Source organism: Triturus cristatus, chromosome 5_1 (assembly GCF_964204655.1).
Source record: "Triturus cristatus chromosome 5_1, aTriCri1.1, whole genome shotgun sequence".
Lineage (NCBI taxonomy): Eukaryota > Metazoa > Chordata > Amphibia > Caudata > Salamandridae > Triturus > Triturus cristatus.
The window spans coordinates 302,215,031-302,229,167 of NC_140587.1; the positions used below are offsets into that span (position 1 = coordinate 302,215,031).

A 14,137-nucleotide genomic window follows, 5' to 3' on the forward strand; every position below is an offset into this window, starting at 1 on the left:
GGGGGTTAGTTGTTTTAGGGACAGGTAGTTTTCTAGGGCTGGGGGGGGGGTCATCGAAGTGTTTAGGGCTCAGTGAGGTCGTTTTTAGGGCTATGGGGTCCTTTTAGGTCTCACGGTGGGGAGGAGGTGGTAGTTTTGTGGCCTGGGGGCCATTTTAGGGCTGAGGGGAGGGGCCAGGGATGAGTTAGTTTTTTGGCCTTGGGGGCTATTTTAGGGCTTGGGAAGGGGGTGGCTGGGTTCATGGTATATTTTTGCTCAGGGGGTGTTTTAGGGCTCGGGCAGTAAGGGGGCTGGGGTAGGATTTTACCCTGGGGGCGTTTTAGGGCTCTTAGCGGTGGGAGAGGGGGCAGGGTATATAGGTAAGTTTTAATCACACATGTCATTTTTCCATACATACCTTAACAATGCATAGTTCATTGTAAAGGCATGCATGGCAAAGGCATTTAAGTGGTTAAGACTTGCATGGTTAAGACTGCGTTGAACCGGCATGTGTGGTAATGGCACACACAGCCACCTTCAACCTCACATCAGGTGAATGCAGTGTACAATGAACCTCACATCAGGTGAATGCAGTGCACAATGATTCCTCTGGCAACATTTTCCCACCAAAGACATTCAAAATGCTATTGCAGTCAGGACTATTCATTCTAGTTAGAGGATCCACACAGGATGAAATGTCTGTCTATATACCCTAAAATTGGTATTCAACAAAATGAACCCCACCCACCACTATACACCAGACGGGATTTATATTTTCTTCCTCCTCATCTCCAACCTGCTTCCCGTATTTCTCACACTCTTTACCACACTTCTCACCTCCCATGACCTACTTATTTTTCCCTTCAGCCCTCTTCCCTCTCACATGCTCCACCCAAGCCTCCTCATCTTCCTCTGGATATTTCTCCCAGTATTCGGTTCTCTCCTTGTAGCTCATTTTAATGTCTTCTTCTCCCCTCCTACTTCTCAAACTTCCTTCCTCGTCTTTCCTCTATATTTTATTTGATGTCCTCCATCTTTCATCCCATTTTTGCATCCACTCTTTGGTACACCACACACTTTCATGCCATACCACACTTTCACAGCTCAACGCACTATTAACACCATCGCTGCATATCTCCCTGCACCACAAAACAAGCTAAAACCAAACAGAACCACCCATGATCAGTCATCATCCGGCACCACATCATATGCCACATTAAACTTGCTCTGACAATCCCAAGTGATACTGTGACATCACAACAAAATGAATTATCATACAACTAACACAATCCATAACACAGCACATTTCCATCTTCTGTCTACCTCGACCCAGTCCATAATGGTTGAGAGAACTTCACAAACAGAACAATTTACTATCAAAGAAAAATTATATTTAAAAAAACAAACAAAAACAAAAAACACACACAACATAACAAATACAGCTGCCTTCACCTTCCTCCACGCCCTCTACAAAGAAAGACCCTACTTATCACTACCTGTTTCAAAATGTTTGTATTGAAGTGAGTTTCCTATTGAAGTATCTTGAATTGTATTGTTTTGATTAATGCCACGAGCAACAATTTAGGCATTGCTTTAGCGGGCCTTCATGGATTGGCCACTTTTACACACCTCATTATTAAAGATCTTGCTTAGCAGGTCAGACTAACTAGTGTTGTGACTCTTCACGACCTGCTCTAGCGGTCGGGGTGAAATTGTGGGAATTCCCCACACTTACCTGTTGTCCAAATGTGCACCCAATATGGTTAGGTGAAGTGGGCTACCGGACTTGAGTTTCTTAGCCGGCAGTCTCAAGAGATTGAGGGGACTGAGATACTTAGTTGCCAGGCAATGTTGGGAGTTGCCGGCAACCAAGTATATTTAATACAGCTTCTTTTTTTCTATATTGGCAATAGTAGCAGTTTGCGTCGAGTGTTGCTATAATCACATTATTTCTTACCCTGCTGTTACATTAGTGAGTTAACAGAGGGTTACGTGTCTGCTAAAAGACCCCATTTGGCAGTGTTGCCTGGTGTTCAGGGTGCAGTGCCTGACAACCAGCCAGCCTCACACTGGATACAGTCCTTAATATGACTGAAAGGGTTGCAGAGGAGACAGCTGCAGCAAGGCAAGGTCCTCCTTCCGCTAAAATGTAAAGACTGGTGGAGCCTCATGAGGGCTCTATGGAGAAGAACATGGAAGAAAAGTTTTGTGGATGCTTTTTTCAGGTATCTGAAGGCCTGCAACATGTGATAGAATCTCTTTTGTAACAAATAACTTTCCTAGGCAACTCGGAACCAATTGAGAATCAAGTCCTATACATGGGAGGATGATAGCCACATAAGTTCAGTGTACCACACAAAAACAATTAAAATTGTGTCATTTTATTCATATAAAGGTTAAAATTGTGACACACGATAAAAAATGCATAGCATGATGTGCAAATGATATATTCACCACGCTAGCCAAAACATGAAACAATTAATTAATCAAAAAACTGGAGAGAAATAGACAATACCAGTGGAAAAAACAACGATCACAATCAGACAGGTATCGAGGGGCGCCCCTCGATACCTAGTGTCTGATACGATTGGCATTACCCATTGGAACTTATTGTGGCTCTTCCTGAAAGCGTTTGATATGCCGAAATGCGCGTAGAGGAATTTACAAACTATACTACATCCCAGCCACTCGTGGTTTTTAGGTCTCACCTGGTGTAGACTGGGCAGACATGCGCAGTCTCGCTGGTGAGATTTAATAAGTTAGGGTAGATTTCACTAGCGGGGTTTAAGCCCTGCCCTCTTTTCCATTGGCTGGCGTCACCGTTTATGCTAAACGGTGGCCAACCATTGGAAAAGAGCGTCTAGTGACGTACAGTTTTCTCTTTTAGAGCCATCCCAGTTGGACTGGCTCGGTTGCTTTACGTTTGTGGTAAAAGCTTTTCTTATCTTTATGGGGCCATGTGTTTCAAACATATGGCCCCATAAAGACAAGAAAGCTTTCGCGAAGGACGAAAGTGAAAGCGGACCGTGCCGTAGCAGCTCAGCCAGGCGTGGCGAGACTCCACCCCCTCTGCCATCGCCATTCCCGCACACGTGGAACAATAGATCCGAATCCAGGGAGCACACGCCGCATGCAGGACAGGATGCGACATCCCTCTCCAACATGACCAGGTACAGTGATGGCTTGTTCGCCACATGCTTCTATGGAGCGTACAGAGCTATAACGTGTGAAAATGTTCACCTTATCCTTAGATAAAACCCATTTGTCGTGCTTGATTGGTAATGGAGAGAGCTGCGGAATCTCACTTTGAATTACCACTGTCCCATGCTTCCGCGATAAAAAGAGAGGAAAGACGACGATGTGTGGAGTGGAGAACATACCATGATGCTGTTAATGGATGACGGGTCATGCATGTCAGAACAGGGGAGCTCGTGGGCCGCCACTGCCCTCATGGCCTCTTAGTAAAAATAATAATAAAATCCGAAGATGATGATATCTGGCACAAGTACTATTGTGGAGCTAGATTCTTTCCGGTCAGCGCTCTGGAGGTTATGAATCCTTTCCACCCCCATATCCCTGCCCAGGGGCTGCGGTATCAGTGATATAGCTGGAGCAGTGGCACGGGATATCTGCGGCTTGAATGGCGCCATGCCACTTCTGATTCTCTCCCTCCCCTCCAATCACCCTGACATCTTAAGTGTTTCGGCCCGCATTCCTTTCAACGTTTCTGACCACCCTTGGTCTCTTGTGGTTTACTCATCCGTTCTCTAGTCCGATTACTGTACACCCACTGAGCACGCAGCCGCCCCCCCCTCAATACCGCGCTTAACTCTGCGTTCCGTCATACCGTCAGATTTTTCTCTGCAATATTGCACCGCAATATTCTGCCTTCCGAATCTCCACCATCAGGTCTTCCCTTGGTGACGGCTACATTGGGAGTCCGCCTATTTTCGTGCTGCCCGTCATAACCTGCACCCGTTTCCGGCCATGCATTTTATTAGCCCGCTGTTTACGTCAACACACTATTACCCTGCACCACCCCCCTGCATTTTCTATCCATCTGATATTAACTTTGTTTTCTGTATCGAGCTTAATTTGGCATTCTGTTCCTTTGTTTACAACATCCCTTTCCTTTCTCCCCATTAAAAGCTGGTCTGCACGTGGTACTTTTGTTCGTGTGTATATAGCGCCGTACTGCCATTTGCCTTAGTACTGTCAGACGTATAGTCTAGGTCGTTTGCTCTGTGGGTTTCTATTTTGCAGCGGGCGAGTAATTGGGGATAATCTTCGCTCCAAAGTTTTTTGATCTGCTACGCCCTTTCAAAACGAGCACTGGCAAAGTCAATATTCCTTGCTCTGACTCAGAGCCTTTTTTTGTTTGTTTTACAAGCGAATGCTACATAAGGGGAAATGAGACCTAAACGAGGCTGCTGCATGTTTGTACGAAAAGTATTAACTTGTTAAATTTGTGATGTGCCCATTTCACTGCTTACTGACTTTCTTTCACAAGCCTTTCTGCTATAGTAGACCATTAAATTGTCAAGGCTTCAAGTAAGCCTTCATGCCTGGGTGATTTCTTGAGGCACTTTCTATTTCCATTTAACGCACTGAGATCACCGTTCGTGGTTATTGTCCAACAGACGTACAGAGCTCACTTATGATGCAAGGAAAATCTCGACTTCTTCACTCAAACACTAGATAGAACTAATTGCATGCTAAGTGTTTTTACATAACATTGTTATCAACTTTAGAGTAGTGTTAGTCCTCAATTTCAGCAGAATTTGGATTGGCAACATCTTCCTTCAAATTTAAAAAAAAAAAAAAACAATCGGGATTATTACCCCTAGCACAGTTGAAGCACGTGGGTGGTTTTACCGCATATGCAGGGCTTTAAGTGGGATGAAAAGACGGGGGGAGCTCTCAGAGGGGAGAGGCAGATGTAATTAAGGCGTGGCTTAAAGGTAAGCTAAAAATCTGTGCTTTGCGTAGCGGATCACCCTACTGGTAATTTGCTGCTTCTGTCATTGTATCCAGATATGTAATACAACAAATAACATTACTCTTACAACAAACCAGGACTATTGGCTTTGTCAGTGGTTGTTAGCTGCATATGATAAATAGGCACTAACTACGGCTTCGTTGTATATAACATAGAAAATGCTTAAGCACTGAAATGATGAGACTGAAATAACTATAACAAGTCTCTTTGAAGTTATATCAGAGGCAGTGAAGGGTGCCACTGCTGCAGAGTTGAGATTTATTTTTCACCCTCAGGGTGAGGGCAAAAATGGAGAGCCCGACAGGGATCAGTCTCTGCACCTGCTTTTTTTTTTTTTAGAACTGCTGGGGCTGAGCACCGGCAGGACCCAGCCCACTTAAAGCTCTGCATAAATACAATAATGCCTCATGTGGTAAATTCACCAGATTGAAAGCTGTCCAACAGCACCTACAGCTAACTGAAATAACCCATAAACTGTGTTTAGCATAGTGTGCCCTCCGATTTGTATTTTGTGGTTTGTCATTGCATCCAGATATACGACAAGTAACATCATACCTGCAACAAGTCAGGACTATTGGCTTTGTCAATGGTTGTACAAGATAAATAAGCAGCAACTATGGTGTGTATATAATATTGAACAAGCACTAAAAATGCAATAGGTCTTGCCTTTCATTAAGTTAAAGCCATTTGCTTTGCTATACAATACCATTAGCAAAGCAAATGGCTTTACCTTAATTAAAGGTGAGGTCAATTGCATTTTCAATGCTTGTTTCCACTGGAATTGTCTATTTCTCTCCTGTTTTTTGATTAATTAATTGTTTCAATTCAATAATACTTTATTTCGACCTGTTTCGGCCATAAAAGTAACAATAAAAACACAATACAATAAAATACAGAATAAAAACATCATCAGTTAATAAAAGACAAAATTTTTTCAGCTAACACCCCAGATTAGTCTAGGCACTGTTTCGAATTAAAAAAACTCCTTTTTATCCAGAATGCATGGAGATACTTGGAAAGTGCAAACACAATGTGGGCTGCTGTATTAGATTTAAAGACTCTAAGTACATCTGCATATTTACGAAAGCCCAGGTTCCTACAAACAGGTATAATCCAGTGCTTCCGAGCTCTGCTATACATGGGACAGAAGAAAAGAATGTGGCATTCATTCTCTAGATCCGAGCCACAGCCAGGGCATTTGGAAACCCCGGAGCTAGACCACTTGTTTGTGAAACATGCAAGGGGGAGGCAGCCGAACCTCCATTGGATGTATAACTTTCTGGCCAGCACAGGGTAGATTACATTTAAATAATCCTCAAAGGAGTATACAGATTTGTACTCTAAAAATGAATTTACCATAGGACCAATGTGTGAGTTATGCAGCCAAACACTAGTGCATCTAGCTCTATATGACTGGGTAAGGTGTTTTCCTGAGATCACACTACAGGCAATCGCTGGCTGGTACCACAAATCCGCAAGACCCATTAACATTAGTTCCTGTTTGACATAGGAGAGCCAGGGGATGTGCGCAGCTTTGCTCAGGTTTAATACTTCCTGCAGTTCGGTTCTATATTGTGTGAGTTCAGGAGTTAGCCATAATTTCCTCCAGAATCTAAGGGGTTTAAGAGAAAATTCCTCCTGGATTGGGAGTAGGCCCAGGTCAAGCCGAAGAGGAATAAGGGGGGGTACTCTGCGGGAGCATTAGCAGCTGCCTCAAGAATCTGTTCTCCGCTTTAGTTAATTCGGGACTCACAACATACCCCCATAGTTCACCCCCATACAGGGCCGCTGATCTAGCCCTGGTTTTATAAATTTCTAAACCTGGGCTTATGGGCCTATATGTTGAGGCATTGTTCATTTTCAATATTCCACCCGCTGTTTGAGTCAGTTTAAGCTGGGATTTTAAGAGATGGGGCACCCAGGAAAAGTTTTCGCTCAACGTGACACCTAGGTATTGAAAGGTCTGCACTCTCTCAAGCGAAACTGTGTCCAGTATAGGAGGGGGTCTGGTGCGTCGTGGGGGATTAAAAATCATGATTTTAGTTTTGTCTACATTGATTTGTAGACCATGATCAATACAGAATTCGTGTAACCCAACCAATGTACGCTGTATCCCCATGGGTGACTTAGCTAATAAGAGAGTATCGTCGGCAAACATTATTGCCGCGATTTTCTTACCTGCCAGCCTGGGTGCATTAATTGTTTCATGTTTTAGCTAGCGTGGTGACTATCATTTGCACATCATGCATTTTTTTTTATCATGTGTGTTTGTCACAATTTTAACATTTATATGAATAAAATGATACAATTTTAATTGTTTTTGTGTGGTACACTGAACTTATGTGGCTATCATCCTCCCATGTATAGGACTTGATTCTCATTTGGTCCCGAGTTGCCTTGTAAAGTTATTTCAGTTATAGTTGTTTCCCTGTCCTAGGAGCCCCTAGAGTTTTCAGGGGGTCCCTTATTTTTTGCAAAATAGAATCTTTTTTGTACATCAGAGCCTCCTGAAGAGGAATACTTTTTTTAAGCAATATCAAAATAAAGTACCTGAAATACTGCAGTTACGTTCAGCAGTCAAAATAAAGTTCTGGCCTATGAATGGAAGGATGTTCAGAGGCAAAACATTCCAAGATCTCTGTCTAGGTATTTTCCTCTACACAAGTTGGCAGGATAGTTTCCACCCGTTGTTAAAGTGGATTATTTGATGGCTAGTTTGTTCTTTCAAAGGGTAATCATTTCTGAGGAGGGGACCCCACCAGATACGGTGGATAAGAAAATGGAGGCAGAGGAAGAAAACTTAAGCAGCCTAGAATTTTTCTTTTAAAGTCAGTGCTTATTCCAATTACCCGATCTACTCGTTACTGAAATATTTTCAGACTTTAGCCGATCAAATCCAGCAGTGCGTGGACTTCTCGAATACTCTTTTGATCACTGTTCAAGTCTGCTTCCTATCAGATATTTCATCTGATGCTCTGGGACATGAGCAGCATTGGGAGCTACGAATGCAGTTATCAGGCACCTATGGATGCAATCATTAAAGGCATATGCCATCCTCAGCGGCCAAGCTTTCGGTAATCGGCTGAAGGAGCTGGTAAAGTAATCAGCACAAGATAGAAAGCTGCTGGCACCAGTCAAGACTTCCTTCAAACTGAAAAACATTGGATTTTAAGATCACACTTAATTAAAACCAGAGCAGCAAAGAATGGCCAGTTCTTTTGAGAATGGATTCTAAGTTGGGGACCCTGTAGCAGACAAGTCTCAAATCCAGCCAATGCCTTTAACTACCACTCCACAGCCCTTGAAAGCAGGACTCTGTTGCCAAGCCCATGGCCAAGTAGGAGACCATTTAAGATATTCCACAGCAATATGGGAATTGAAGACTCTGGACAGATGGGAGGTGGAAGTGTTCTAGCAAGGGTACCGAGTGGATTTTTCGAGCCCTGCACAACTTTTTTTTGCTGCACCCTACTCCTACGAAATCCAGTCAATCAGAAAGCTCTTTAGGATGGCATTCATAGGTAACTTGCTAAATCAGTAATTGTTCCGGTTGAAAGAGAGAGGCAGCGGTTGCTGCCTCATCATCTACGTGCAAAAGCTGTCTGGTGAGTTCTGACCAGTGCTAGATCAAGAATATAATCAAGTACATTCTCTACCAGAAATTCAAGATGTTAACATTGCAGCCCATAATACTACTTGTAAAGGGGGAGGGGCTTTCTCACATCAATATATCTGAGATATGTTTATTTAAATGTACCAATACTCAGGAGCTTCCAAGGGTATATTTGTTTCTGCATGGAAAACAAACCTTAACATTTTCAGGTTCTCCCCTTTGGGTTGGCATCAGCTCAAAGTGTCTTCATAAAGGTGGTGGCTCCTTTAAAGGGTAGAATTCATTCGAGCGGAATTCAGTGTTTTTGTATATTTAGATGATTGGCTAATTGCGTCTCCTTTTCTTAAAAAGGTGAGAACGTTATTTTGCATCTGAAGCTCTGGCAGAATTTGTATTTCTGATAAATAGAGATTACCCCAACCACATTCTTTCACAGTACCAACAATTAATAAGAGCCATGTTCAACACCTCTGTGGGGGAAAAGTATGTTTGCAGGAGCACAGGAGATAGAAGAATCTGAGTAATGAAGAATACTGGTAAGTAACAGGATCATTCAAGAGAACGTACTACAACTTAAGCTTACCAGACTCCCCACAACACTGATATCGTACTGCTTGCCTACGTATAACAGCACCTTACACCGCCACATTATGCTAACCTACACCTCTCAACGCTAAGAAACAATACGAGATCAATCAACCTAACGAAAGATACCATGCCTCACGCTCCCTGTGTACGGTACATTACACTGCACAACCTACTCACCTCTAGGATCACTGGTTGTTAAAGATCAACATTGCATCTTGAATCTCAATCAGTACCAACGGGGAGTTGGAATTGGTTAACGTTCTAACACACAACCCGTATCAAAACAAAGAAGCCGTTCTGCAAACCTTGGACACACATGTGCTTTTGTAGGAGTCTTTATTTGTCTCATACTTTAAAATAACATTAGAAAACAATGCTAACATGAAGCAAATCCAACCCAAATGTATTGGCCAATTAAGGTACTCGAAGCACAGCTACGTTTTACGTTAGAACCATTACTTTTCACACTGCTCTGGTGCTTGACTTTTCGGCACAAATGAGTCTGTTCGTGCTGTGTGACTTAACGGCGTTGCACCCTTTCTCCCTAAGGTACAGCGGCGGTTGAAGAATAGTCAGTCCATCCTCTCTTCAATCTAGAGCATTGCAGATGGTACATTAGTCCACTGTAAACAATGAAACAGGTCAGCGGCTGTCCTATTAGTCTCGTTTGTTCATCATATTTATGTCCCGTTTAACTGATCCATCCAACAACCGGCAATTTATCTACAGAGAGTTCATGTGCTGTCGCCGCCCCGCTAGGATTCGGCGCCTTCGGCCGCTTCTGTGTCCTCCTCGGGATCCCCAGGCAGCAGGGTGCTGGCGGTCTCTATGAGCTGCTCAATCTGCTCCTCAGTCAGCCGCTCCTCGCTCTCTTCCACCATCAGCTGGATCTCCACCGCGCTGCGCGGCCGGTGGTTGAGCAGCTGCAGTTTCTCGGCCTTGGTGAGCCGGTGCGGCCGCAGGGCTCCCAGGAAGTCTCGCACCACTGCCGGACTCTGCAGCCGGCAGGGAGTCCCGGACAGATACTTGAGCGTCTCGTACATAACAGTATTGAGGTTCTGCTGCCCAGCCCGGGGCTTGTGCTTGCCACTCTCCTGGCGCTGCTCTTTCAGGTCCGTCAGAAGCTGGAATACCTCGTAGTTACTCAGCATTGCTGCGTTCGCGTCTTTCACCTCCATGGTTGCAACTTGCTAGAGCTCTGCTTCTGTGCCTTACTTCCTGTCCTGCCGTTGGTCCTTTTTTATGGCAACTACCACGACGGAGAACTAGAGTTTACCAAATTCCCACGAAAAAGCAAGACCTATGTCCTCTAAAAATACGTCGAAACAAGTCCAACACCACATAACAATAATAGTAAGAAAAAAACACTAATCCCCCTTCATTTAAAACACTAGCCAAGCCTTTAAAAAACTTTACCGAGTAACCGTTGAGAGGCAACTAACTGATGATCCTACCATATATTTATTAAACCGATGAAGTAGGGTGTTTGTCGTTTTTTTATTCTGTAATTTCTTTGTTTTATTTAAAGTGAATGTTCTCCTTTGCAAAACGTTGTCGACGTCGTTATGAAGGTGTTCGGATATTTTTTACAACAGATTTGGCTTATTTTGGGGTCAGGATCTGTTCACGCTGCGCAATGGAGATCTTGGGTGGGGAGTTTGAAGACTCTGTGTTCATTCACAGCAGGGACCGGAATGCTACCAAGTTCGAGCCGTACATCGCCAAACAATGCGAACCTCAGGTACCACCCATCATGGTGTCCCATTCGCGTGCATATGAGAAACTCTAATTTTTAGAGGTGGCCGAGCCACTAAATAATAATGAGAACTGAGACAGAGCCGAGCCAAGGCACTGAGATGGTTGTTAGAGTGCATAAGTAAAACCTTGAACATTTTGGTACGTAAATCTTGCAGCTAACTTCATGTAAAATATGATAAAATAGGAGATGATGCTCTATCTTTAACTCTTGGAGCATGTCGTTAGAGCTCTGGGGACAGGCAGAAACCATAGTGTTCAGGGGCCCAAAAGACATCAATCTGAGCCAGAGCCAGGCATCTGGCTCGATCCTTCAGTGACTCGGCCACCTCTACTAATTACGCAGACCCTTCTCGCTGAAGGGACACAGTCCACATTTTAGAGAAACATGAATTCAAATGACTTGTTTAATATCAGTTAAATTTGTATTTAATTCTTTGAAATTGGAATGTAATATTAAAGGTAAACGCTTTTTTTCTTAAATCGGTGCCTAACTGATTTTCAGATTGACATATTGGCGCCCATTGCTTGCATGTTATTAGGTAGAATTTTATATTTAACCCTTTTTTATAGCAACGACGATATCAAGGAGCATAAAGATCTATACAATTCAAATGTTAAGTACAATTAGAATCTTTCAATTCATATTATTAAAAAAACATGTGAAGACCGGAGTCTTGAAAGTTCTTTTATTCAGTTATGTCGTTTTATTTTCACAGTCAGATGTAAGAATACATGCATCAGCCCAGACAACACATTTCGTCCGATAAGGACTTCATCAGGGTTGGGATTAAAGTAGTTCCAATACCAATGTAGTGAACCTTCTAATGGAGTGTATCAGTCATAAGCGCTGGGAGTCCCCCGTAGCGTCTTATCGGTCACAAAGAATGTCATTCACGGATAGACAACCGGGAAGAGAACTGAGGCACTATACTCAGTAAATAATATATTCTATACGCTACGGGGATTTCCAGCGGTTCTACTTTAATCAAGAAGGATTACTCCATTTATTTTGAAATAACTATTCCAACTGGAGAATCCAGGCATTTATTCTTTGTGACCAATAAGACTCCCGTCTTCACATGTTTTTTTTAATTATATGATTTGAAAGATTCTAATTGTACTTAACATTTGCATTTTATAGATCTTTATGCTCCTTGATACCATCGTTCTTATTGGAAGAGGAAATAGCACTGTGAAGTAATGTGCTCAGCCAGAAGAAAGAGTTGAAGTGTGGTGTTTGTAGAAGGTCTATAATGTAGCTGCATTACATGAGACCTCATCCTACAACCAACAAGACCAACTAATCATCTGTTTTAAGTATCAAGATACTACTACAATTAGATTCTCTCTAAAGAATGCAGCTTCATGGAAACAGAGGGAACATGGAGGCTGCATGGCTTACAATATGAATATATAACACTAAGAACACCACACACTGGCAAAGCAAATAAGCAAAAAAGGCGAGACTTATTGATCTCAACAATATTTGTTTCCATTGGGAGCCAGTCCAGAGATGTTAGAACTTGAGAGATATGCTCTGGGGAGAGTATGTGTATATATATATATATCAAGATATGACTCCCAAGGCAAGAGGTTATTGGTTATTTCTACATGCAAATTACTTATAATCCAACTTATATCTTTCAGTTGGCAAAGAAATAAATACTTCCATTGCAATACATGGAGTTTGGCATCCAGTCAATGTAACAGTGTGCGTTGATGTACTCTGTGCATCAGAAGTGATAAGCTGAGTAGCACAGTGCTGAATGGTTGCTTGCTGTCTCCTCTTTCATCAGTGTCCCACTCCATTTACTAAATACTTTGGGCACCTCTCTCCTAAGCCTTTGTCAAGATGGGTCAAACTACCTTTCCTATCCGGTTCCCAGCTTCCCTTTCTGTGTCTCATTTGGCACTTCCGCACCTCTGCTCCACTCGGTCTGTGTCATTTCTGTAAGCCCCCATTTCTTTCGACAGGCCCTTTTCCTCACCACTTTTGTCTCACTGGCACTACGCTCCTCCCCGTGTCAGGTGTTCACATTAGTCTTCTCTGACCCGACTGTGTACTGTGCAGAATTTCCATCCTCCTGTACTGCTTGCCTTATTCAACACCTTATTTGAAGTCCTCTGCCTTCCTCTTTTTCCGACGGTCTTAAAAGCCCCACTCTCCTGCATCATCTGTCTCATTCAGCAGTCTCTTAACTCTCAGGTCAACCTGTTGCTCACTTGACTCTCATTCTGTACCTTACTATAAGGCCCAAACCTTCTTCCTGCTTGTGTCCAGTTAGCCTCCCTGACCACGCCCTCCTCTATTCAGTTCTACTTGGAGACATTCACCCTACCCCCAGTATCGCGTGGCTCTTAACTCACCTGCAGACTGCACATTGAGGAACCTCTACAGGACTTCTCGGCTGTCCTTTTGTTTGAGCGCAACAGAGAAAAAGTGCTATCAGTAGTTCAATAAATCAGGGAATTGTAAGCGCACTACTCACCCGTAGGGTCTCAAGGTGCTGGGGGGGTGGGGGGGGGGAGTAGGGGGGGGGGGAGAGAGAAGGAGGGGGACAGCAGTTCCGTTCAGTCGAATAGCCAGGTCTTGACCGCCTTGTTAAGTTAAGCTTGCTGTGTGCCGTGGAAACATGGTCCGAATATTTGCTCCCCTTCTACTCTGATTTTGTGATCCTGAGCAAACTTATGTTGCTTATTAGCCCTTCAAGTTCCCTTAACTGTCAAAAGTAGACACTGCTCAGAAAAGAACCTACCCCCATTGAGTGCAGTATAAAAGTAGCGTTTTATATTTAGTGCTGTTTATTTTATAAAAATTGTGTCTATATTTATTCTTATTTGTTTTTTTTCTTATTTGTACTTACCCATATTTATTTGTGAAAATATTTAGTTGAAACTAGTTTATTTCCATATTTGTTTAACCGATGATAACTAATTAAATTTCAGTCTGCTAAGTAGCTACATTTACCCGAAAATATTTGCCTTGTAGTGCTAGCACATCTGCCTATATTCTGCTTGTGCATCTCGTACCCTAAAGAAGAAACTATTTAGTCTTTTTCTTGTTTTAAAAATAAAGACTGGAAAACAGATTGTTTACCAGCTAGATTTGTATGTAAATGTCAGTAAAAATGGAAACTGAAGGCTTATTTATACTAAACCCCATGTCTTTGATCTTCCTGGCCTGATGTGTTCAACGTTTG

The 14,137-nt window shown here is 42.9% G+C and overlaps 2 protein-coding genes across 2 annotated transcripts in view; one reads left to right on the top strand and one right to left on the bottom strand.

The window, feature by feature from the left end:
• Positions 1 to 9,498: 9,498 nt before the first annotated feature.
• Positions 9,499 to 10,496, bottom strand: CRCP (CGRP receptor component). Its single transcript, XM_085605028.1, has one exon. The coding sequence runs from the start codon at positions 10,355 to 10,357 to the stop codon at positions 9,935 to 9,937; it is 423 nt and encodes a 140-aa protein (XP_085461154.1). The 5' UTR covers positions 10,358 to 10,496; the 3' UTR covers positions 9,499 to 9,934.
• Positions 10,497 to 10,798: 302 nt separating this feature from the next.
• The window catches only part of C5_1H8orf76 (chromosome 5_1 C8orf76 homolog), a 186,101-nt gene continuing 182,762 nt past the window's right edge, over positions 10,799 to 14,137 (top strand). Inside the window, exon 1 of the mRNA XM_085605030.1 lies at positions 10,799 to 10,920. Coding sequence (XP_085461156.1) covers positions 10,816 to 10,920 — 105 coding nt within the window. The 5' untranslated portion in view covers positions 10,799 to 10,815. The remainder of the gene's footprint in view (positions 10,921 to 14,137) is intronic.